The following is a 23988-nucleotide window of genomic DNA, read 5'->3' as shown; positions in this document are numbered from 1 at the left end:
ATAAAGTTGGTAAACCCATATCACAGGAAGCAAGGATTTTGTTTTGTTAGTTTTCTCATGGTTTTTTTTTTTTTTTGTACGATATTTCCTATGCCGTTTTGTTCAGTTGCTGGGGACAAAGATCGTTTATTGTGCATCTTCTGGTTAGTCAATCACCTTTACAGTTTTAAAGGCCTTGATGTCTGCAAATTTATCACAGGAGAAATGAACAAGTAGATGCTTGGAGCCTGTCTCAAAAGGGGTAATCTTAAATTTTGTACTGGATATCTCGCTGGCTTTCAGTGGTGGTACACTAGAAATAGGAAACAAAAGAAAAAATATAAACTGAAAATAGGCTTATGCATCACATAAGTGTGTTTACTCTTTAGCCATTTCCCTCCTTATGTAAGAACTCCTATCAGCTCTGTAAGATGGTCCTGAAAAGACTGTACAAGACTTAGCTATTTGACAGCACCATGCTGGAGCTGGGTGGCTTGATTCCCATTTTTGTCAGTGGAGAGCCAGTCAATGGAGGCAATTTCAGACTGAATATTTAGAAAAAATTCTTCTTTGATGTTCCAGAACTGTGGAAACGTGGCTCTGAGGGACATGGTTAGTAGGCATGGTGGGATTTGGGTTGGGTTGAGGTTGGGCTTGTTGATCTTGGAGGTCCTTTCCAACCTTCATGATTCTATGAAGTATATTTAAATATTCAAGCCCATGCATTAAGGACCCACAAAATATTATGCAGTAATCCAGATAAGCTTACTTGGGATCAGGGTGAAAGCATACTCATTACATATAAGATAAAGCTTCATGCAGAACAGGAAGCATAAAACACATCATTGTGTTGAATGAGCTGGAACCACAAGGAGTATTGATGCAGACATTACATTAGATTAGTACTAGAGTATTACAGTAGATTATGGCAATGTGAAAAAAAGTGTTTACACACTGGGAAATTCTAAATGAACCTTAACATGTTTTATACCAGTATATTTTATAATTCTAAGAAACCCGTGTTTATAGGTTTACCAAACAGTCTTAGCCTGTGGTATTTTGCCTTGCCTGAGGATAAATTTGTATCTGATACATAACATAGAGTTGTCAAATTCCCTCAGGAGAATAGGGAATATATGAGATAGACCATGCATAGTTGCTCAAGCAAGAATGGCCATCTTAAGTTGCTGTGAATGTTTGTTTTTGTTTGTTTATCATAGAATCATAAAGAACATCTAGTCCAACCATCCACCTACCACCAACATAGCCCACTAAAACATGTTCCTTAGGACCACATGTACATGTTTCTTTAACACGTCCAGGGATGAAATGTTCACTTATGTTCAATTAAATAGCACATTTCCATATTACAGGTAGCTGGGATCTGTAGTAAAAGGAACCCATTTCATTCCACTCTTCTCATTCCCCATCTCAACGTCATCTAGAACCTTTATGACTTAGTTTATTAATCTCCCTATGTCACTATTTTGTAGAGTTCTAAAAGCACAGCTTGAAAATCAATGTGCCTGTAGATAATATTTTTGAAAATCTTCTTTTGTCATAATATTCACCATTTTCCCTACCCTCTTCCTGCCTGCCTTAAGTATTTCAGTTGTGTTCAAGTTCCAAGGCTTAGTAAAGTAAGTTCAGTCACCTGAGGAGTAGCTGCTGGTCATGGTTTAGTCTGCTCTCTAACGTTCATCCTCCTTAGTCATGATTTTTTGTGTTTGGAATAGCTACACATAGAGTATACTTTGGGCTGTTTCTTTCATAAGTGCCACCTTTTGAGATCACAGCCTGTCCCTAAACAATCTGTGTTCATTTGTGTTCACAAAGCTGGGACGCTGGTGCATCTGCTTTTTACATACGTGTCTATCTGTCTGATGTAAATGCAAATTGTTTAGAAGGCTGACCACTCAGATTGGCACTTGTGATCCATTTCAAAAACAAAACAAAAAAAATCCTGGTTAAAATACAGAGTAGTTTGGGAATAGTGTGGACAGAAACACTTGTATCCTGTTGCTAATCCTACAGTCAGAACAAGAAGGTTTAACCCATCTCGCCTATGGCAGCATAGACTGCCTCAACGTTTACTGCATGGGCATACATAAAACTTTTGCTGGAACTGTCGTGTCCTGCTAGAAGGGTAGGCAAGAAAATTCTGTCAAATTATAAAGTAATTATTTGCCATCCCAAAGTACAGAGTCAAAGCCTAGGTGAGATGGAAAGCTGATTTAAAGCTGATTTAAAGCTGTGTGCAAGAAGAAAAATCTGTCTCTTCTTTGTGTTTAGTTCAGAGTCATCCATGCCTGTGTTCTGGATTAGTTATCTTTAGTAGCAGGAAGGAGGTGTTTCTTGTACTTACTCTATCTTAAGGATTCCTCTCAGCAGGTCATTGCCTTCTACCTGCAGCACACAGTCCTTCACTTCTGTATCAATAGGATTGGTAAATACCACTTCCACATCCACTTCTTCATTCACTTTTGCCTCACCGAGTACCTGTGCAAAGAAAATGCTTAAAAGGTCAGATTGTCAGCATTCTCAGTCGTGTCAGAAGAGGGATTGCTGTGAGGCACTGTGATGTACCAAGGCAGAATGTGAGCAGAGCATCTCTTTCTGGGGAAGAAAGTTCTTAAAGAGCTCATTTTCCCCTTACTCTGCCACTGCTGTTAGAATAAAGGGACAACAATTCACCTGTATGTCAATGGCAGGGTTGTCCAGAGCAATGTGTCTTTGCACCAGTACTTGAATCCCACCTTCCACGTGACATAAAGCTGTTACTTCAATCGCATTATCTGTAGTTAACTGTTGTTGATATTCAGCATAAGATATCTTAATGGGGAAATGTTTCTCTGTGGGGGGGGGGGAAAAAAAAAAGGACATGATAGACTTGATAAACACTTTTATAAGGGAACAGAGTTTCTACCCAGTATTAATCCAGGGATGGGCATGGTCATTTCTCTGGGAAGCAGTGCCAGGGCCTCACCGCCCTCTGAGTAAAGGATTTACTCTTCACATCTGACATGAATCTCCCCTCTTTCAGTTTAAAGCCATTCCCCTTTGTCCTGTCATTATCTGCTCGTGTAAAAAGTCAGTCTCCATTTTTTGTAAGCTCCCTTTCTTTAAGTACTGTAAGGCCACAGAAAGGTCTCCCTTCAGCCTTCTCTTCTCCAAGCTAAATAATCGCAACCCCCTCAGCCTGTCTTCATAGGAGAGGTGCTCCAGCCCTCTGAGCACCTTCGTGGCCCTCCTCTGGACCCACTCCAACAGCTCCACATCGCTCCTGTACTGGGGTCCCTAGGCCTGGATGCAGTACTGTACTGCAGTACAGTACCCTCACAGCCCCTCCCTGCCCACTGCCACCATCTGTTGATGCAGCCCAGAACACTGTAGGCCTTCCAGGCTGCAAGTGCATGCTGCTGGCTCGTGCTGAGCTTTTTATCCATCAGTACCCCCATGCTCTTCTTTGCAGCACTTCTCTTGAGGAGTTCTCCTAGTTTGAATATGTGTCGGATTGCCCCAACCCAAGTTGACCATCTTTTAATGCCTGCTTACTGATAACTTTTAATAAGAATTGTGTGATTAATTTATTTGAAAAATTACCTTCCTCAGGAGACAGAGAAACAGATATGGAGTCCTTCCAGATCTCACGAACTGGTCTTCCTGTGTAAACGGTGCTCCAAGCAGTCATATTTACATTAACAGATTTAGCTTCAGATTGTAAATTTGCAAGAACCAGAATTAAGTTGAGATCTTTGCCAACTTCTAAAGGACCAGCCATCTTAAACTTTCCTGAGATATCAGGCTTTTGTTCTATTTCCTTTGGTGTTGGTGCTGTGGGATCAAACTTATCCTCAAGTCCCAGCTTCTTACGGGCTTTTTTAAAAATCTCTCTTTCTTTTTTAGAGCCTGTTAGAAAGAACCATGAAAATTACCCTCAACAGCTAACAAACATCTTTTCTTTTACACGACAGCTAGAGACTACTCAGCAGAACACAGTTCTGTATTTAGAGAGGAACAGCCACACTTAATTTTCTGGTTCTGTGCTCAGCAATGTCAATGTCCCTGTGGTAGCATCTTTTTATAAGACAAAATCTTAAGTCCAAAGTTTCTCACCCTTCCCATTTCCATGCTTTTTTATGGTTATAATATTTTAAAATGTATGTTTTTCTTTTCTAATACAGAAAATGCCTTTTAAGTGAAGAGCAATGACATTATGTGGTCTGTTGACCCTGACAAGCAGCCAAACACACCCAACATCACACTCACTCCCCATTCCTGCAGGATAGGCAGAAAATAGAAGAAAGGTGAGAAGATCTATGGATCAGAATAATGACAGTTTAAAAGGGAAAACAAAAGCTGCACATGACCAAAGAAAATATCCCAGTCAGACCCAGTATACAATGGAAGCTAGTTATTTGGCCTCTACATTACCTTGCTTTTCACCCTTCATATATGTATTTACAGTAACAAGGTTCATTCTCCACATTTGCAAATTCCGTTCATGCACTATCAAACCCAAAGATCTATCACTTTTATCTGCTGTGTGTTGCTTTTCTTGCACCTAAATATTGATTTAGCCTAGGTTTTTTGTCACAGGTCTTTCATCTTGCTGTCAGGTAACTGGGTTGTGGAGTAATTAGTACAAAAGAGAGGCAGTCAGCACACATTAGCAAATGCAGGTGGAACAGTGAGTACTTAGTGTTATTTGGACTTGCTGTATTTAGGTCCTGCAAAGCAACTGCATATCAGAAAGTGGAGGGTGTTATTTTTTACTCTTTACATTCTCTTTCCTTCTCTGCTAGAACTGAAAAAATCTGGTATAAATTTTCATCTTACCATATAGATGCCCATAATTGCCCACCAATGTCCTATCATTAAGTTTGTTTAAGTTTTGGAATGAACCAAATATAGAACTGTAAAGTTTTTTACCTTCTTGGTATTTATATTCACTGGTGATATCTACACGATCATCTCTACCAACTGCTTTTGTGCTGATGAATTGGCCGATTACTGTAGATTTATTGAATATTAATGTTTTCTTTCTAGTTGCAGCATCATAATTCCAGTACATACAGTCTGCATTCACTTCGGCAAATACAAATGGACAATCGTAGTCCAGATCTACGTCTCCTTCTTTGATGGCATTCCTTGAGGCAGGACCACACTGATAAATTCCTATGGTATCAAGAAAATATACCTTAGAACTAATCAATGGTTTTAAAGTAAGCAGATTACTTGACAGATATTTATCAATGATCCTTGAATTACCAAGTGCTGGTGGCCCATTCTGGCCCTTTCATCCATATAGACCCTCATACCAGGCCAATAATCAATGTGTCTTGCATTTATTCTCAAGACACACTTGATCTATTTTATAGTATTCAGTAATCTTCAATAGCTCTAGGCACCTGCATTGGAAATAGAGAAAGAGCTGCAAAAGACTGGCCCTAGAAGCCTAATTTGTTTCTTTCCAGCCATAGAGGAGCTGATGCTTATTTAATTAGACAGAAACTTTCACTCCATTTCTGAGCAGGAAAAGAAACTTCTTTTACAGCAGTTTTACAATTTATTTTTCTCTCTGAAAATGACTGACTTCATAATTTTTCAGCACTATTCCTTGGATGAAATCTGTGTACCTCCACTTTCTTCTTGGGGAGTTGCATCCAGAATTTGCCATCCACTGTATGAAGGTCCCAAGTCTGGGCGGGAAAACCAGCTTTCATTCCAGACATGGAAATTCCTACATTCAAGAATCAATGAGGTAAACCAGTGGTATGTGTTTCTAAATTTCTATTCATATTCATTAATTAGTATTCTTAGTTAAATGTATCAAATGCTTTAATTTTTGAAGGTTCTTATCTGAGACTGACCACTACATTCTGATCCTGGCAATCTTAATTATGTAGGAGCTGAAAATTGCATTGTGAAACAGCCATAAATTTTCAAGGGAAGGTAGTGAATTTTTGAAATCATCCAAAATGTCTTGAGCCTCTTTTCCCCTCCCCCCCAAAAAAAGTTCTGTGCTTCTTATTGCACAAAACCATAGTATTTTCTGTAAGTTTTTCTTAGATTTAGGATGTGTCCGGAACAAGCAGGGAAGCAAACAAGGCAAACAGTGAGGGGTTGCACTCTTCTTTGCTGAATGAAAGCTTATTTCAATTGCATTTGTTGCTTAGTATTGATAATAATTAAATTATTTTCACTGCAAATTATTTAACTGCAAGAAAAAAGGCGGAGAAGGGAGTTAGTTCTGTTGAACTCTTACAGTTTAACATGGATTGGTTTTGAAGAATAATTTCAAACAAAGTTAGGTCCCAGTATTTGATATTTCCAGTGTAACATCCCAAATTTTCGGTAGTCTGTGGCAGCCATAACTTTGTCTGCCTTGACTTCAGTTTGCTGCTCTAACTCATGTTAATTCCGTGTTTAATTAAGAAAAAGTAAAAATACCAAATTTTGTAGTAGTATGATTTTTTTTTGTTGGTCCTGTGCTTATAGTTGTTTTTAAGACAATTTTTAAGAAATTAACAGAGCATTTGTCATCAGCATCTACACTCCGCACCTGAAGACTATAATCATAGAGTCGTAGAATCATTAAGGTTGGAAAAGACCACTAAGTTCAAGTAGTCCAACAACCAGCCAATACCCACTGTGCCCACTAACCGTGTCCCTCAGTGCCACATCCACACGGTTCTTGAATGCTGATTGATATCATTGATAGATCCTGTTACTAAATACTGCAGAGCCTTACCAGACACTGTCAGCTCCCTCATTCAAATGATTTCCAGAAGCATCATAAAACTCATCCACACGCAGGTTTCCATCTGCATCATGGGCAGAGCTGAAATTTGTTATTGTACGAGTGGGAATCCCCAGACATCTAAGCACTGAAGAGAGAATAGAAAACCATAGTCAGAAAGCACTATTTCCAGAATATGAAGTTTCACGTAAAAGACAAATGTCCAGAAATATTTTCATGTAGAATGTGTTATTAGTGCACAGAATCTGTGCAGTGTCATTATATGCATTACATAAAGCATACCTGTGGTTAATACTGCTGCAAAAACCCAACATTGTCCATATCTAACAGGCCTGAATCCTGACTTCTTCCAGTTTTGCAGGATTTCACCACTTCCAGTCCAGCTGCTTGGACTTTTCCCACCATCATAATTTCCACTCCAGTTTCCTAGTACCACCCCTTGGTCATCATTGGCATTGACCTGTAAAAATGTTCACAAAATTTATGATGAGATAAATTAAGAGTTTACAATAGGTAAAGTAGTGGTTTGGGAGGGAACAGGAGAAAAGCCTTGAATGACATTTTACTGGACAAAAGTCATTGCTTCTTGCAGTTGACCTTCAGGAGGAAATCTCATATTTTCAGGGAAATTATTGAAGTGTCCTCTTAAGTAATGAAAAGAAATTAACCACTGTTTCTCCCACCCAAGTGCAGTAGTGCCCAACAAGATGACAAACACAAGTTTATAGTGAACCTTTCTGTTGTGAGGTGGCAACTTTACCACTGTGTGTTTGAATGGCATCATAAATGCATATAATGCAGTGAATCTGTCAGAACATGCCTGCATGATAACAGGGTGAACTCTTAGCAAATGTATAGACAATGTTAAATTAGGGGAAGGGGCAGACACAAGAAATGCAGTCACTTTAAGAATCTTGGATACTGGGTCAACAGAAATTCTATGAAATCCAGGATGAAAATATGTAGATTTCAAGATTCAGGGGAGCAAAACCCCATACATTGGTACAGGCTGGGAAGTAGCTTGGTGAGTGGCAGCTCAGGTGAAAAGATCCTGGGAGTTACAGCAAGTGCCAGAAATTATCAGAATACTGAGGGAAGCTGTTGCAGCCCTTTAATTATCACTGTGCCAGGAATACTGTCCCAGCTCCTGTTTCAGGCTCCTCAGTTCAGGGGAATGTTGAGGCATTGAACAGGGCTACCAAGATGGTCATGGGCCCTAGAGCACACAACTTACAAGAAGTTGAGAGCACGAGACTAGTTCAATCTTGCAAAGATGAAGATAAAGGAGACTGTAATGGCACTGTACAACTATTTGAATAGGACATACTAAGTCAGGAGTCCAACTTCTCACTGGTATATTAGATACCAAGAGGCAATGACCAAAAGTTGTAGCTTGGGAAAACTGTATTACATGTAAGAGAGATAATAATCACTAAGAAGACAGTGCAGCTCTGGATTGGTCACCCAGAGGGGCAGTGAAACTTCCATCCTTGGAGATTTTCAAGACAACATGATAAATCCATGGATGACCTGATCTTGTGCCACTACAGACACCCTTAAATGCGACGTTGGATTAAAGACCTCCAAAGCGCTCAGCATAACAACCCACAACATAACTTTCGGATTGAATACTGGATATCAAAGTGTTAAGTGTCAGACATACATAAATGAGACAAGTCTGAAAGGCTGAGACCAGACAAAAAATAGGGATTTCCCTGGCCCACATTTCTTCTTTGTGGTGCGTGCAAACATGCATTTAGACAATGCAAGTGGCCTAAAATTTTCTGAGAAGTGAACAGTCAGTAGTTGTGACTTTCTGAGCATGTTGTTTACCATTGCACTGAGAACACGGCCCAGATATTTGGGATCATTTCGGTGAGATACATCTGTGGCAGGATCCTGACGGTATTTCAAGCTTCGATCCAGCATGGCAAGGCAGATATTGAGGATATCTCCTTGAAACTGTGTTATAGAAATATATTAGTGTATTGGAAACATAGATTATTCTACCATATTAAAAATACAGATAAGTAAAGCTACACGAACATTTAAGATTTTCTTAATCACCCAGTGAAACCTAGCAGCTCAGCCAAGAATTCCACATAAAAATGTGCCCTCAACAAACCATGAAGATTAAAACTCAAAGAGGTTTTCAAAACTCAGAATCTGTGGACTGAAGGGCAGGCCATTCGATGATGCTCCACTATACTACACTGCAGACTCTGCTGGCTCCATCTGAGTCCTAGCTCATATCACCAACTAGTCAACTTGATGTAAGTTTTAATTGCTATATCAGACTCCTGGTCTTCTGAGGTGTATGACTGCAATAAACTTTAAAAAATAAACAAGCTGGTCACCCAGGTTATATGAAAAACAGAGCACAAAGCACTGGCTGCTGGTTCAGCGCTGTGTTTACCTGGCCAAAGTTCCATCCAAAGCTGTTGATATGATGATTGTTGCCCGCAAAAATGATACCAAACTCTTCCAGCACGTATTCCTCACACTCAGCCTTGTTAGGCATGAACACATCATCACCTGAAAAGCCAAAGCAGAGGTGTACACAACCACAGCAGGCAAAATAAATAAAAAACCTCTAGAGTTTCAGCAGAACTTAATCTGCATATTTTTGGGCAGGCAAGAGGCACTTCAGTAAGTAAGTACATGATGCAGAGTAGTTTTATGTACCAGAAGGTCCTAAGAAACCATTATAAGCTTTTCTTTTCTCACTGCTAGGTTATGTGGTGAATGTTTGGACCCCATACTGCAGAAGTGTAGGTCAAATGGAGAAGCTGCAAATATTAATCAAATTACAAGTAAATCAGTTCTTTCGGAGGAACTCTGATATAGTCATACCTGAAGACCAAGGGTTAAAGAGCAAAACAAAAGTGCCAAGGACTTCTGGAGACGAGCTGCCACTTGAAGTACTTTGAACACTCAGCTTGTAACGTCCGATGACAGCATTAGCTGGGCTGGAAATGGAGATGCTCACAGAGTGGGAACTGGTGGACTGAAGAACTGCACTCCAACTCTCTTTGCTCGCTGTGCTGGAGATACCAAATGTGGCTTGGGTCTTGGCCTGCTTGGAGGGTTTTGGACCTTTTAAGGAAAAAAAAAACTTTTTTTTTTTCCAGCTTGCTGAAATTTGTCAATAAACTCATCAGAGATGTAACCCTCCTCTCAGATGAATATGCCATGTGTTTTAAAATGAAGGAAGCTAGCACTGCCAGCTGAGGTGGAAGTAGTACAACAAACACTTCAAACACTTCTAGGGCTATGTAAAACAGCATATTGGTTCTAAGGTATTAACTTGCTACCATATAGCACGTATCAGGCCAAAAGAATGGCATTACAATTTCTGTGAAAGAAGCTGGGAGCCGTACCTGTTTCTACGATGAATGTTAAGGCTTTGTCAGGCTGTTCTATTCCATTGAAGGTGACAACAAAGGCCTGTCCTCTCCTCACAATCAACTCTTTACTAGAGAATTTACTTGTGTGGTGATCTCTCGCATTTTCTTTCACATGCCAGTCGGTACTTGGCTGCGTTGCAGCTAAGAAAAAGTGAGAAGTACATTAGAAACACTACGAAAATCAGGTATGTGAAATAGTATGCCATGGTATGCCCTTTCATGCAAGATGTAGCTTTATCGGAGGCCAAAGAATAAGCATCTGAGGTTGGTTTGGCTCTGACGTGGACAGAGAGTATGGAGGATTCTTCAGGAGAAGATAAACTAGGTGGTTGAAATGAAGTACAGAAGAAAAAATGTCAGTGTGTGTGTTTTTTAAAAACTATTTTTTAAATAACTATTTTTAAAATAATATTTATTTTTATGTTATTTTTAAAATAGTTTGTATTCCCTTTCTCCCTCCTCCCCCTCTACCTCATAAAGAGGAAGAATAGGGAAGTCCTTAGTAGTGGAACAGAACTATCCTGGGTGGTTACTGAGTAAAATATCTGCATCCTGTGTTCACCTCGATTCATCCATGGAGAGTTTTTCTTTGCAGCATGATCTTCAGCTTATCGAGTTAGTCAAGCCTTGAAATAACTGCATTTGTAGCCTTAAAAAAGTAGTCACAGTTCAAATGGGGGAATACATTTTTTGTGTCTAGGCAAGCAGCATGTACTTTGATTTTTTAGGAATGTACCTATTTATAAAATAATACTCTTCAGAAGCTCAACAATAAAGCACATCTGTTAAAGAACAAGCTCAGGGGTGAGGAAGACTTGTCTTTAGAAAGGCAGGGGTTAGCTGCCAAGGTTGGAAATGCGGCAAAGAAGGCAATTTGCATAGGTATAAATTTTAGCAGCAAAGCAAAAACAGACAAACAAAATCCTTACATTTTTGTACCCTCTCAGTTTTAACATCAGGTTTCAACCTTTTCTACTCACTGTAACCTCCCTCAGCCTTTTCAATGATACCTGCTCCAAATTGTGCTTTGCCTGTTGTGTCAGATTTGTTGGTCTCCCATTTGCACTATACTGACAACTTAAAATACCTGCCAGACTTTCCCATCCCTTGAAGAGCCGAATATACATCTTATTGATGTAAAAGAATAACAGAGAACCACAGAAGAGCTTGCCCCCTTGCTCACCTTGGCCCATATCTGATCAATACGCCCTGTAAGAGCAGCTTTGGAGTTTTCCTCTGAATGGCCACCTCTACTTCTGTTGACTCAAGGAATGGTTGGTGCCTTTCACTTCTTTAAAAGTCTACTTGTAAAGTTTTTCCTGTGGGGGGTGGAGCTTCAACAGCTTCTTTTGCTCCCCAGCCTTTATTTGACCAAAGGGGTTGAGGATTCTTTTTTTTTTTCCTTTGTCTTTTTTCCCCTCTTAGTCCCAACATTCTGATCTCATTTCCTTGCAGCCCAACATAGGAAGCTTGGATAGTATCACAGAACGGCTTAGGGTGGAGGGGACATTAAAGATCATCTGGTTCCAACCCCCAGCCATAGGGTGGTTGCCACCTACCAGATCAGGATGCCCAGGGCCCATCCAACCTGGCCATATTTATGCTTAGAAGTCTGGTCACCCATTAAAAGTTTCTAATTGTGTTTGAATTTATAAAAATGTCAGTATTTGTTTTTATTTCTGTTAAAATAACAAAATTCTATTAAAAGCATAACTGCTTCTTGCACCAGGATTTTTTTAAATTTGGAATTCTTCATGAGCAATATTTACAGTGACATTCTTCTAAAATGAATTCATTGAACCCATTGTTTTCCTGGAGCTACTTCCATGAATGCTTCTCAGTCCATCTCATGTCTAAATGAGGATCAGCAGAATTTCTGGGAAAGATGGGACAGTAGTTTTAACACATGCAAAACCCAATTGTAATTTTAAAAATGTACAACTTTAATTCACCTATAATTAACTGTGCATTTGTTTCAGGATGAGAAAACAGTCCTTGTCTTCCTCTTCATTATTCCATATCCCTAAAGCACCATGTTACAAACATCTGGACATGACTTACTGAGGACTTGCTCATTTCCCTGGAAAGTTTGGACTGTCCTGTCTCCCCTCTCACTCCTTTGTTGGATAACTAAGCAAGGAATTTCATCACCAAAATCACTCCTGCTATCCTAGATACAGGAAGTCAAGTATTTTTCTACAGCTATAATGTATTTGTAAACCACTAGGGAGAGACCTGGGGTCCTGAAGTAGCAGTATGGACTGACTCATGTCAGCACTCTCCAGGACCAGAACCTGCTGATGTAGATTGGTCAGGTCTATAAGGAAAAGCACTTGGCTGAGACCTCTTCTAGGTCCCATATGTTGCTCAAGAAAAGCTTCCTTTTTTTTTTTCTTCTCTTCCTTCTCCATTCAAAATAAGGTGATCCTGCCCTCTGCTCTGTGCTGGTGAGACCTCACCCGGAGCACTGTGTCCAGATGTAGAGTCCTCAGTACAGGAGAGAAGTGGACCTGCTGGAGCGCATCCAGAGGAGGACCACAAAAATGCTCTGAGGGATGGAACATCTCCGTGTGAGCACAGCTGAGAGCTGGGGCTGTGCAGCCTGGAGGAGAGAGGGCTGTAGGGAGACCTGAGAGTGGCCTGTCAGTATCTAAAGGGGCTGTGAGAAAGGGGACAGACTCTTCAGGAGGGTTCTTGTGATAGGACAACGGAAAACGGTCTCAAATGGAAAGTGATTTAGATTCAATATAAGGAGGAAGGTTTTAACATTAAGGGCAGTGAGGCACTGGCACAGGTTGCCCAGAGATAAGGTGGGTGCCCTGCCCCTGCAGACACTCAGGGTCAGGCTGGAAGGGCTCTGAGCACTGATGGAGCTGTGGGTGTCCCTTGCAGGGGGGTGTCCTCTCACTGCAGGGGGTTTGGGTCATAATGGCTTTTAAAGATCCCTTCTAACACAAACGATTCTGTCATTCCATTAAAATACCTCAGTTAGCAGGGCACATGTTGTAGCATGCTGGGAAATTCCTGGAAGCTCAGATTTTCCCTTAGAAACTTGGCAGGAACACTATGGCTCTTTCCAGATGGGAAGTTGATAGTGACATATACTAATATGGCAACTTCAAAAACTACCAAGGGACCAGCACCTAGAAATGAGTCAAACTGACAGAGTACAATGGGATGAATCTGTACCTACTAGGCTTCCTAGACAGCTCCCGCATAGCCAGACGTGACCTGTTGTTTATAGCCTATTACATTTAAAGATAATCCCCTACTCTCCCACTTACACACAGATCCCTTCCACTGGAATGGAGAAGAGATGTTATTTGGATGTTGTAACTTCCAGTTAAAGTTGCATACTCATCAAAAATACCTCTTTGCAAGCTCCATTCACTATCTGACTCTGCTTATTTCTCCTAAGAACTTCAATCGAACATGTCCCATGCTATGGCCAAGCGCTCTTAATAAACAAGATGCTTGCAGATGTGACTCACACCTTAGTGGTAATGACATGAAACTGACAGACACAAGCAGAGATAATTGAGTATGAGGCTGTGAATCAAATTACTGAATGCTTAGTAGCAGTAATGTGCTGCAGACAGTCAAAACTCTTAGAAAAAAAAAAAGTGTTATCAAATCTACAGGATCATTTAAGGTGCTTTTCCCATTCTTCAGGTACCACCTTCATTTCTCATCCTGGATTCTGTTAAACCAAGTCCAGTAGAGGCTGGCTCACAGATGCATTGAAACTTTCTGGAAAAGAAAGAATGTGTGTGTTTGCCAGATGTGTGTTTTTGGAACATGTTCATGTGCATATGTGAAAGCATCATGTGCACACACACCTGTGCACACACACACAGCTTTTTACATTAAAATTGTGCATGGCAGTTTGAGGAGAACTCCTGGATACTTTTGACTTCTCCAACTGAACTTGAGCTTGCAATATGACCTGTGTATTTCACAAGCAAGAGTTGGCATGATCAGCAAATAACAGTTTGTTCGTTAAATGCTGCTATTGCTTCTTGCATTTACCATGATGAGAAAATTGTGGTTAAGAAGGACACAGTGATGTATCACACCTAAAAAGGAAGTTTTTAGAGATTGCCTTGCCAGTATGGCTTGTCTAAGTTATTGGCATATCATTGCTTAAAAGGAAGTGTTACAATGCAGAAACAATTACTTTGTGGTTGTTTCCCCATTGCTACAGAGGAAGGTTTTTACTGTCTGCTTTACTCTCCATACAGTTGTTCTCTTAAAAGAAAAGATTTTCCTAATCGGTCCAATCTTTCAGATTGCCTATCAAATTGTGTTTGGCCATTTATTTGTTCTGCTGAGCGGAGGAGATAGATGAGGAAATCTATAGCCTTATGGCTATTGTATCCACCTGATTCCCTCTCAGCCCTTGAACAAATGGACATTTAGATGATATTACACTTAGCAGATGTAGTCATTAAGTAAGCGCTGTCAGGCCAGGCAAACAGCAGACGCTGCTGATGAACACCAGCACAAGTAGTTCAGGAATACTGTGAATTATTTCAATGATTGTAATGGATGAATATTTGTATCCTAAGAGGTTGTGCAATCAAGTCTCATCAGGCTTTTTGACCATCGGGTAACTGTGCCTGTTTTAACCTCCATTAGGGGAAAACAACGCCTCTCATTTCTACACTTCAACCTCTGCTCTGTGGATGGTTGCTTTTTGATTAATGTCCTGAACTTTTCAAGTTCATGTCACATAAAGCCAGCACAGCATGAACTCCATGCCGAGAAGACTTAAAATAATTCTAACAAGTTGGTTGATATTGATTTAATATCTTTCTTGCTATGACCTTACTCCTGGACAGCTGTATTGATTTGTCTGTATTATAAAGTCCCTTTCACAGTAATTTCAACAAATAGTTAAAATGATATTGCATTTTGCTGACTCTGAATCCCCAGGGTGGAATCTAGTCCATAGTATGTTCATGGCACAAGTATTCCCATTAACACAAGATTCATTCATACTTGAACAAATGTTGATTCGTTAAATTTCACACTTCAAGATAGTTAGCAGTTTGCCATCATTTCTTCTGCTCTACTTGCTGCTTTATAAAACTTAGATCTAGTATGGTAATGGATGGATTATCTTTTTTCCTTGTTGGTGTCTTTGGAAAAAATCAGAAAAGAAAATGCTGAAGTAACCTACTCAAAATCTCAGCATGCAGAGTACTTCAACAAGTCAGAGCCTTTTACAGATAATAACCCCACAGAGAAAAAAAATATTCACTTACCATTTCCTATTCAGGAAAAGATTTATTTATTTGTTTGTTTATTTATTTACTTATTTATTTTCACTTACCAGCCATGCTTCCCTGCTCCTCTGTGTCTTGGACTTTGTATTTCTGTGAGCAACTGCAGAGGTTTATGATAAGACTTCCAGCTTCGGTTGCGAGGCAGCATTTAAAGAGAAAACTTCAGGCCTCTCCTTCTGCTCAAACCAATTGTAATTCACATTAGGTGGGTGAGGCAGGTAACTCATTCCAGTGGGCATGTAAACTTCATAGTGACCATATATTAGCTCATGGGTTTTAACGCACCACACTTATGCAATTCAGGCTATTTATCCCGAGGGTTGTCTGAGATGCTCAAAAAAGAAGAACATTTAATTGCATACCTGGAATCCAGAATTTCACATCCAATGATGCGTCACTTGGGAAAAGGAGAGAAGATTTTTTGAGTCAGAATGAGTGAATATCTTTTCCTAGCATGATCCATAGATGAGTATTCACAAAATAAAAGTATATATTCATAATACAATTAATACAGTCCCCTCCCTGTGAATATACTCACAAGTCTTACAAAGAAACAACACAACTTTTCATTCACCTCGGTAGTCCTTGTTTTGGGATCACTAAATCTTTTTGGGGTCAGTGATACTTTTGTGTCAGTCTCCCCTTAGAGTCTCTGTGAATTAACAGTAATAGCATTAATGCTGTACATGTCAAGTAAGCTGCTATTAAACTGATGAACCACTGCATGCTGAATAGCTCTGAGGAGTGGATCTCAAGCAGTAATTCTCCCTGCACAAAGGGAAACTTCATCCTCATAAAATTAAGGAAAACACTCATTTTGTAGCAGGTACAAATTAAGACTATAATTTGTGCTTCTGTGGTGATTACTCAGCTAGTTTCTGACTATAAAGGCACAACATTAAAAGTTAAAATTCTTTGATCTGCATGTACAAGGAGGGCGTTTTATAGATACAAAGAAAATGAATTTATTGGCATGACCTTATGATATTTCCTTTTTTTCTAATTCCTTTTTTCTTTTTTTTCTATTTTTCTTTTTTTTTTTTCTTTTTTCTTTTTCTTTTTGTATTAGTGTTCTGGCAGTTGGATCGTGGATCTTTCTATCTTTTTACATAGGGACTTCCACTTCTTTATGCTTACTCCAGTTTGAATAAGGTATTTTGTCTCATTTTATTATTGCTTAATCTCTCTTATCTACAATGAGAGCAGAGCCTGAAGCAATCTCAGGAATGTTAGTGCTCACCTTGAAGAACTTGAAGAGTGAAATTTTCATAAGATGAGGAATGGGCAAGCGTAATACCTGTGTATAATAAAATGGGGTAAGGGCCATGAGAAGAAGCCTAGAAATTGCAGTTTACGTCAACTAATTTGGTCATAGAATCATAGAATGGCTTAGGTTGGAGGGGACCTTAAAGATTATCTAGTTCCAAACCCCTCTGCCATGGGCAGGGTTGCCAGTTCCTTGAAAATAATGGAATAAGTAAACTTGTTAGCATCACCAAGATGATTAAAAGCTACCATGGAGTTGTCAAGAAGTCATCCAAGCCCACCCATTTTTTTTCCCGTTTCATATCAACTTTTACTTGTAGCAACATCCTACATGGTATTTTCATACTTTGGAGACATTATTTACACAACATTTCTGTGAGCTAATGGCATAATTTGTGGGAATAAAGCAAGTGGCAGGCTGTCTCAATGTTTCACTGTCCAACTGGAAGGGTGTAGTGACTGCAGTGCCATGAAAAGCTGTCTTGGAGCTTTCATGTTTGCTAAACTTGCTCTGTCTGTTGTTATTAGGACTTCACATGAAATACCGTGTCCAACCCTGAGCGCAGAGTTGAATCAGTCTAAAACAGAGACAGCTGGGGAGATGTGATGACAATTTTTCAAAAATGTGAGAAGTGGTTACAAAAAGAGGAAGCTAAAAAACTTTAGTCTATCATTACACATGCTGAGGTTAAGCATAAAGTAAAACGTTGGCAGTGAGGATAAGTACTGAACTAGACCCTCACTGGAGGTTGTAAAAGTGTATGTAATTTTTTTTACAGTCGAGATTAAGAATGAACTGAATTAGTGTATGTCAAGGATAATATGTACATGTGTAGTCAACCTTAACCCGGGGAACTTATTTTGATGTCAGATCCGTCACAGTGGTGTTTTTCCCCTGTTGTGTACTCGTGGTCCTTGAAGTTGAGCTATGTCACATAGAGAGGGCCTTAGCATAGGTTTCTTACATATCACATTCATCTTAAATGCTCATTTCAAAGAGGGAATGGAATGTGTTGGACAGAAACAGAGGCATGTAAGCAGAGTATTTGCCCAGTGTAGAATAATTGGAGGTTCTGCCAATACAAGCCAGTTTCCAAGAATGGCTGGGAAGCTCCTTGACACTTTATTGCTCTCCTTGTGAAAGGGAAATCTACCCTACCTTCAGTCCCTTCAGTACTTGCTCCTTGAAAGAAGGAATTTATATGACCCTAAAATAATCACATAATCTTCTTGCGCAGAGAAAAGCTGCCTCCTTTATAGAATCCATTAAAGTTCATTGCCTTTCTGTACCTTAGAGCAATGAATTTCACATACTAATTGTGAGTTGTGTAAATAATTTTCTAAACATTTCCTTTTGCATTTAAGATCCACAAGTTCTTACATTGTCTGGGTTAAAAGGTGCCCATGGCTTTGCTTCACTTATTGCTCAGTGTTTTGCATTCCTGTATAATGTGGTGTCATTTTTTATCCCCCAAATTATGGAATTTCAGACTTTTCAGGCTCCTGTCATATCTTAGTTTGAATATGTCATGTATTTCTGAAACTCAATTAGTTTCTTCTGTATACTTTTTGATATGAAGAACTGAAAAGAGAATACACTACCAGTAAACACCGGGACAATGATTATTAGTTATTTCCTGATCTATTTTTTATTAATTTTTTGTTGTAGTTTTGGTTGGTTGGTTTTGTTTGTTTGTTTATAAGCAATGCTCAGCTCAGCCCACAAGACTGTACTTTTGAATCCTTTAGAAAGGAATATGGCATAAGGGGATATAAAATGACAAGATCCTGGACAAGTTGTTCAAATGTGTAGATGGATAAAAATGTGCATATTAGAAATCTTAAAATGATTTCTAATCCAATCTGATGGCTGTAATCTTAACAAGAAATGTTAAGTTTGGAGTGAATTAAATTAATTTGCAAAGAGCTTGTAAATAGCATGTTCAGTGAGCAGATAATTGTAATGAAAATACTGTAATAGATGGAAAGGCAAGTGGAATCAATTGTTTGAGAGAGAAGAGAATACTGTTTCTTGGAGGTAGCAGATCAGCCTATATTTGCATTTTAGAGTCAGATATGTCTCCTTGCAGATTTAAGGAATTATTAAATCGTTGAAGATGGTGCATCATGTGACTGATACTATTGGTTTTGTTTGTCTTTCTGGAAAAGGAAAATTAAACATCTTGTCTGAACAAGAAAGCAAGTGTCTTCCGCGTTAAGATAATGGAAGTGGTTGTCATTTGTGATGGCTAGATTAATCAGCAGAAACTTACTATTTGGACAGGATACAGGATTTACTTCTGAAAGACTAAAGGCATTTTTAATTGCAAAAGATGGATAGGAATGTGGATATGGAACGTGTTCTTATTTGCAGGTATTTTGGCTTTTTTTAATACTCATTTTGTGTCTCTGGAAACGTAATAATTTCATAGCAAGAGCATCTATAGCATTATTGACTTAAGTTTATAGAAAGGCAAACAAGATAGGTGCTGTGACTTGACACCATAAGTAATCTTCTATCCTCAGTCCCATCCCAGTACATTGTTTAATCATGTCTTTTGGAAAAATGTTGAGCAAATAACAGTAATTTATTCATAGAATCATGGAACCATGAAGATTGGAAAAGACCTCCAAGATCCTCAAGTCCAACCCCAGCCCACCCCACCGTGCCCACTGACCACATCCCTCAGTGCCACATCTCCACAGCTCTGGAGCACCTCCAGGGATGGTGACCCCACCACTCCCTGGGCAGCCTGTGTCAGTGCAACACTGCTCTTTCATAGAAGAAATTCTTCCTAATATCCGACATGCACCTCCCCTGATGCAACCTGAAGCCATTCTCTATTGTCCTCTTCCTTGTGTTTTACAAAATAACCATTGGCATGACTTGGTGACACGGGGAAAGAAAAAGTCACGGGTAACAAATATCCCTCAATTTTAAACAACTACTGTTGGTATTAACAATAATGATAAATTGACTATTGCAAATGATTATGCCTTTTCTCTTTCCATTCCATTTAAAATACTCAGTAATATTCTTTCAGTATCTAAAGGGGAGCTACAGGAAAGAAGGGGACAGATTCTTTAGCAGGGTCTGTGGTGATAGAACAAGGGGAAATGGTTTCAGGCTCGGAGGGCAGATTTAAGATAGATAAAAGGAAAAAATCTTTTACAGTGAGGGTGGTGAGGCACTGGAACAAGTTGCCTAGTCACGTGGTTGATGTCCCACAGCTGGAGACTTTCAAGGTGAGGCTGGATAAGGCCCTGGGCAACCTGACCTAGCTGTGGTGTCCCTCTGCATTGCAGGGGAGTTGGACTTGATGGCCCTCAGAGGTCCCTTTCAACTCTAAGGATTCTATGATTTTGAGAAGCCTTAAAATCTGAAGTGCTTTTTAACCTGCAAATTGCATTTTATACTTGAAGTCTGTTTTCTAAGCTTCGTATATATGAAGGTAAACCACTCATTTTATTGCCTTCCTTCTGTCCAGGCTGCTCGCATTAGAACTGTTGTGCACATATTACTGTACAGAAATGTTTGGGACATTTCCTGTAATTTCATACTCGGGACCAGTTTTGAGAAACCAGCTTGTTTTAACAGTTATTTCTTCCCTGTGAACTGTCAAATAAGAACTTCTTGGTGTAATAACAGAAATTGTAAATGTGCCAAATCTCCTTTGGTCATATATATATTTATATATAAAAGCATTGCCTCAGAAAGACAAGCTATTGCAAGCTTGCTGTGTCCTTGCTGTCCTAAGGAGCTCCCTCCCTTTTTTGAAATGCTTCTGTAACCACATTATATTCCCTTTTATTTAAAATTTTGAAACCTGAATTGAATATGGTGAAGTTAATGAGAAGATTGTATAAGAAGGGAAGCTGATTTTATTTTAAACAAATCTGATTTCAGTCGCTCCTGCTTGTTTTCCTATTGATTTCATTAGCCAGTCACATTTGTTTTCCACACCAACATGTTAACGAGGATGAGGATGTGTATGTCAGGCTGGTCCAACCAGCATGACTTGTGGTGAAACAGGGGGCAAAGGCTTCCAGATCCAAGGTCACCATCATGCGTTGTGGGTTCTTTTGGCCAAGTGACAGTGGTCACGCTGGATGTCCCTTTTGTACCCTTCAGGTCTGTGGTGTTTGGCTGCAATACATTTTTAGAAATGGGGAAAGCGATGAAGATTACAGGAGTGGGAATTGGCCTACCAGACAGCAGCAGTCCTTCCATCCTCCATCTCCCCGAGGCTGATCTTTTGTCTCTCCCTGCAGTTTACAGCTGCCGTCACCTCACCTGTTGCCCCCAGCAACCATACCTACCTTTATGTGGGATTAGTGATGGAGGTGATTTGTTGAGATGTCCCCTTGCTAAGAAGGGTCATACAGCTTGAGGAAACCTTCAGGGTGGAATACAGTGAACATACAAAGAATCTGTTCCATGGTGGTTCCCTAGACAGCATACCCTGCAGCCATGGATGCTGGCAGCAGCAGGGGAGCTCGATGTGCTTTTTTTCCCCCCATAGGAACACCTGCTGGGTGAGATCTGCACACCTGATGATAGTGAGAGCTTCCCCGGGAAACTCAAAATCACTATCGAGTTAGTCCTTCATTTAACACGTTTGCAGTCGGCTGTGTTATTCACATTTTTGGAACTCGCACGTGCTCTGCAGTCAGCGTATTTACCACCGGCAATCCAAAAGAATCTGCAGTCTGTTGCTTCAATAAACAGCGCTACTCGTTGATCCGGCCGTGAGAGCTGTCCCGGAACGCGACCAAACGCCTGCGGGGGGGGGGGGGGGGAAGGGGGTCGCTCCCTGAGCACTGCTGCCACCTGCTGGAAGAACGGCGGTACTACAGGCTCTATGCGCAACAGAAGGCTCACTGCTGCCGACTGCTGGAAAAAAAATAAGGCAATGTAGACGCTGATCTGCGCATGCGCAGAAGTGCAGAGGCTCTCGCCGTTCTCATTCCCCGCTGCCACAAAGGTGGGTGCGCGCAGCAGCACCTGCAGTGCCACATTTCGTTCAACAGGCGGCAGCAGCGAGCACCATGGCAGTAGTGCGCATGCGCAGCGCTGGAGCTGTCACTGAAATCCAACTACCCGGCGGGGAACCGCTTGGGTACCTTGGGGCACCCCGAAGATCTTGGGGCACATCGCTGGGCATCCAGCTCTGCAGCCAGGGGCCTGGGCAGGTCCGCCGGGCACTCAGGAGAGCTCTCGGCCATGGGTTCTGCAGGCTTGCTGCTGCCTGGCTTTCAAATAAACCCTATGGGTGAAGGTAACGGCAGTCTCCCATCAGGATCTCGCTTCTGTACAGCTGCAGTTTTCCCGAGCAGTTTTTCTCCATCTCTTTGCAGTGCGTTGTGCTATACGTATGGATGCTTGACCCCTCCTGGCATAGCCCACGCCGTTCCTGCGTGATTCCTTGGGTGTGTGGCTGTGTCCCAGAGCGGGGCACTGTGCTGCAGCCAGCCTGGGTTCCTGCCCTGCTCCCTGACAGTGCAGCGCTGCGAGCCCCCTGCTCGTGTTCCCGTGCGGAGCTTGGTCCCGCTCTGGTGGCAGCAGCGTGTCCTGGCCCAAGTGTCCCCATGGGATGGGGAGTGACAGCGAAAGCCCCGGGCTGTGCTGGAGTCCCCGGGAAGAGGGAATGGGTGGGAGGAAGGCGCCATGGGGTGGGGTTTTGTCCTTCACCGCAGCAAAGCCAGCCTCAGCCCGGTATCCCCGATGTCTGCTGGGTGAGGAAGGGATGCAAAATGGGAGAAATGAAAAAATAAAATGACCGACGAGCTCAGAGGAGGTTGGCCTAGGGAAAAACAGATGCGAATGGGATGGGAAATCCCAGCGTTTCTGAGAGACTGGAAAAACACAGAGTGAAACCAAGCACACATCCCAAAGCGCCTGGGGACGCTGAGCAACCGGTGGGTAAATAACCATTGGCTATTATTATCTTCCTTGGCGTGAGATGAAGCCTGGCTTTGGAGGTGCCCCCAACCTCCCCCTCCCCTGTGGTTTGTCCCCTTTCCCGAGTAGTTCCTGCTACTGAGAAAAACTCAGTGTGGCTATTTATCACTTGCTTAATTGCTTTTGTATGTGTGGCACTCAGCAACGGCAATGCCCAGCAGGGATCTCCCTCTGGTTCCCCCTCACTGAGCAGCACTGAGCTGTTGTGAGTTTTCTTGTCCCATGCCCAAAACCAGGGAAAGTTCTGAGCTGAAGAGAAACATATGTTCTCAGGCTCAGATGTGGTACTCCACGTGGTGCTATATCACCCTTCTGCTTAATCCTTTTCTCTATTAATATTTATCCACGTAACATTTTTCTTCATTTAAACAAAGTCAAAGCTTTGCTTTAAATATGTATATATATATATATTTTCTCAAAGTTCTGGGGAAGGCTGAGGAGCACTGTGTCAGCCCAGGTGCAGCTCAAGACATGTTGTTGCTGGAAGCCTTTCAAGTATTGTTTCCTCTTGAGCTGTTGCAGTTCTTGTTTTCCTCAAGCATACGCCAGTATCACAGAACCTGACAGTGGTTTATGTTGGCAGACTCCTGCTGCCTTTGTGTATCCATCTTACATGAGTTAGATTTGAATCAGTTCTTTGGTTTTTTCATGTTCTTATTTGGTAAACTTAGGTCAATGTTTTGAGGAACTCGCGCCCTAACACAGTCTGTGGGTATAAATCTATTTCAAATTAATCCTAAGCCAACATTTTTCAAGCTGGATCTTGAGTGAGAGAGATTTTTAGTTGATATAAAGCAGAGAAAATTTAGGACAAAAGATTGCTGGAAATGCTGGAGGAGACAATCTGCTGAAAATGTTTGTTCCCCGTGACTTAAGTCAACAACTGGAATTCTGTTTTGTTTGTTTGTTTGTTTGTTTGTTTGTTTGTTTGTTTTGCTCAGAGGATTCCTGAAGCCCTGCTGCACTGGGAAAACAGCTGCACATGGCTCCCGAGGCATGGGGTGTGTTTCTACAGGTCACCATGTCACTGTAGCACAAGTGTGAGGTTCTCATAGAGGAATCAAGTGTGTGTGGCAGGAAGGAACGTGGACATGAGCCTTCATCCATCCTTCTGTACCAAGCCAAGATCAATATGTCTAGACCATTTCTGACAGATGCTTGCACACCTTCTTGATAGAGTTAATGTCTCCATCCTTCAGCTTCCTTGGACAGCCTGTTCCTGTGCTTCATCTCTCTTATGCTTTGAAAGTTTTTCCTAACAGCCATCCTAGTTCTCCCTCCCTGCTATTTTTGTCTGATTCCCAGCAGATACAGAAAGCAAGT

General features: G+C 41.0%; 2 protein-coding genes across 2 annotated transcripts in view; one reads left to right on the top strand and one right to left on the bottom strand.

The window, feature by feature from the left end:
• LOC110408431 (protein-glutamine gamma-glutamyltransferase E-like) lies at nt 107-12602 on the bottom strand. The gene is made up of 13 exons (XM_021417091.1): nt 11333-12602; nt 10123-10290; nt 9596-9838; nt 9159-9277; nt 8576-8704; nt 7025-7202; nt 6734-6869; nt 5619-5722; nt 4912-5157; nt 3583-3888; nt 2674-2831; nt 2345-2478; nt 107-292 (listed from the first exon to the last, which is right to left on the bottom strand). Exons 1-13 carry the CDS (start codon nt 11340-11342, stop codon nt 145-147), a joined length of 2079 nt encoding a protein of 692 aa, XP_021272766.1. The 5' UTR covers nt 11343-12602; the 3' UTR covers nt 107-144.
• The window catches only part of KCNB1 (potassium voltage-gated channel subfamily B member 1), a 110963-nt gene continuing 108974 nt past the window's right edge, over nt 22000-23988 (top strand). The window contains exon 1 of the mRNA XM_021417086.1: nt 22000-22622. The gene's annotated coding sequence lies outside the window, so the exon portion shown is untranslated. The remainder of the gene's footprint in view (nt 22623-23988) is intronic.

Source organism: Numida meleagris, chromosome 19 (assembly GCF_002078875.1).
Source record: "Numida meleagris isolate 19003 breed g44 Domestic line chromosome 19, NumMel1.0, whole genome shotgun sequence".
NCBI classification, from domain to species: domain Eukaryota; kingdom Metazoa; phylum Chordata; class Aves; order Galliformes; family Numididae; genus Numida; species Numida meleagris.
The sequence above is the reverse complement of the archived record's forward strand: the minus strand, read 5'-3'. Positions and strand labels throughout refer to the sequence as shown.

Coding starts and splice junctions, on each gene's coding strand:
- LOC110408431 (XM_021417091.1), bottom strand. Junction 6,870..7,024: donor TGCAGCAGTATTAACCACAG/GTATGCTTTATG, acceptor TTCTCTCTTCAG/TGCTTAGATGTCTGGGGATT. Junction 5,723..6,733: donor GAGGGAGCTGACAGTGTCTG/GTAAGGCTCTGC, acceptor TCTTGAATGTAG/GAATTTCCATGTCTGGAATG.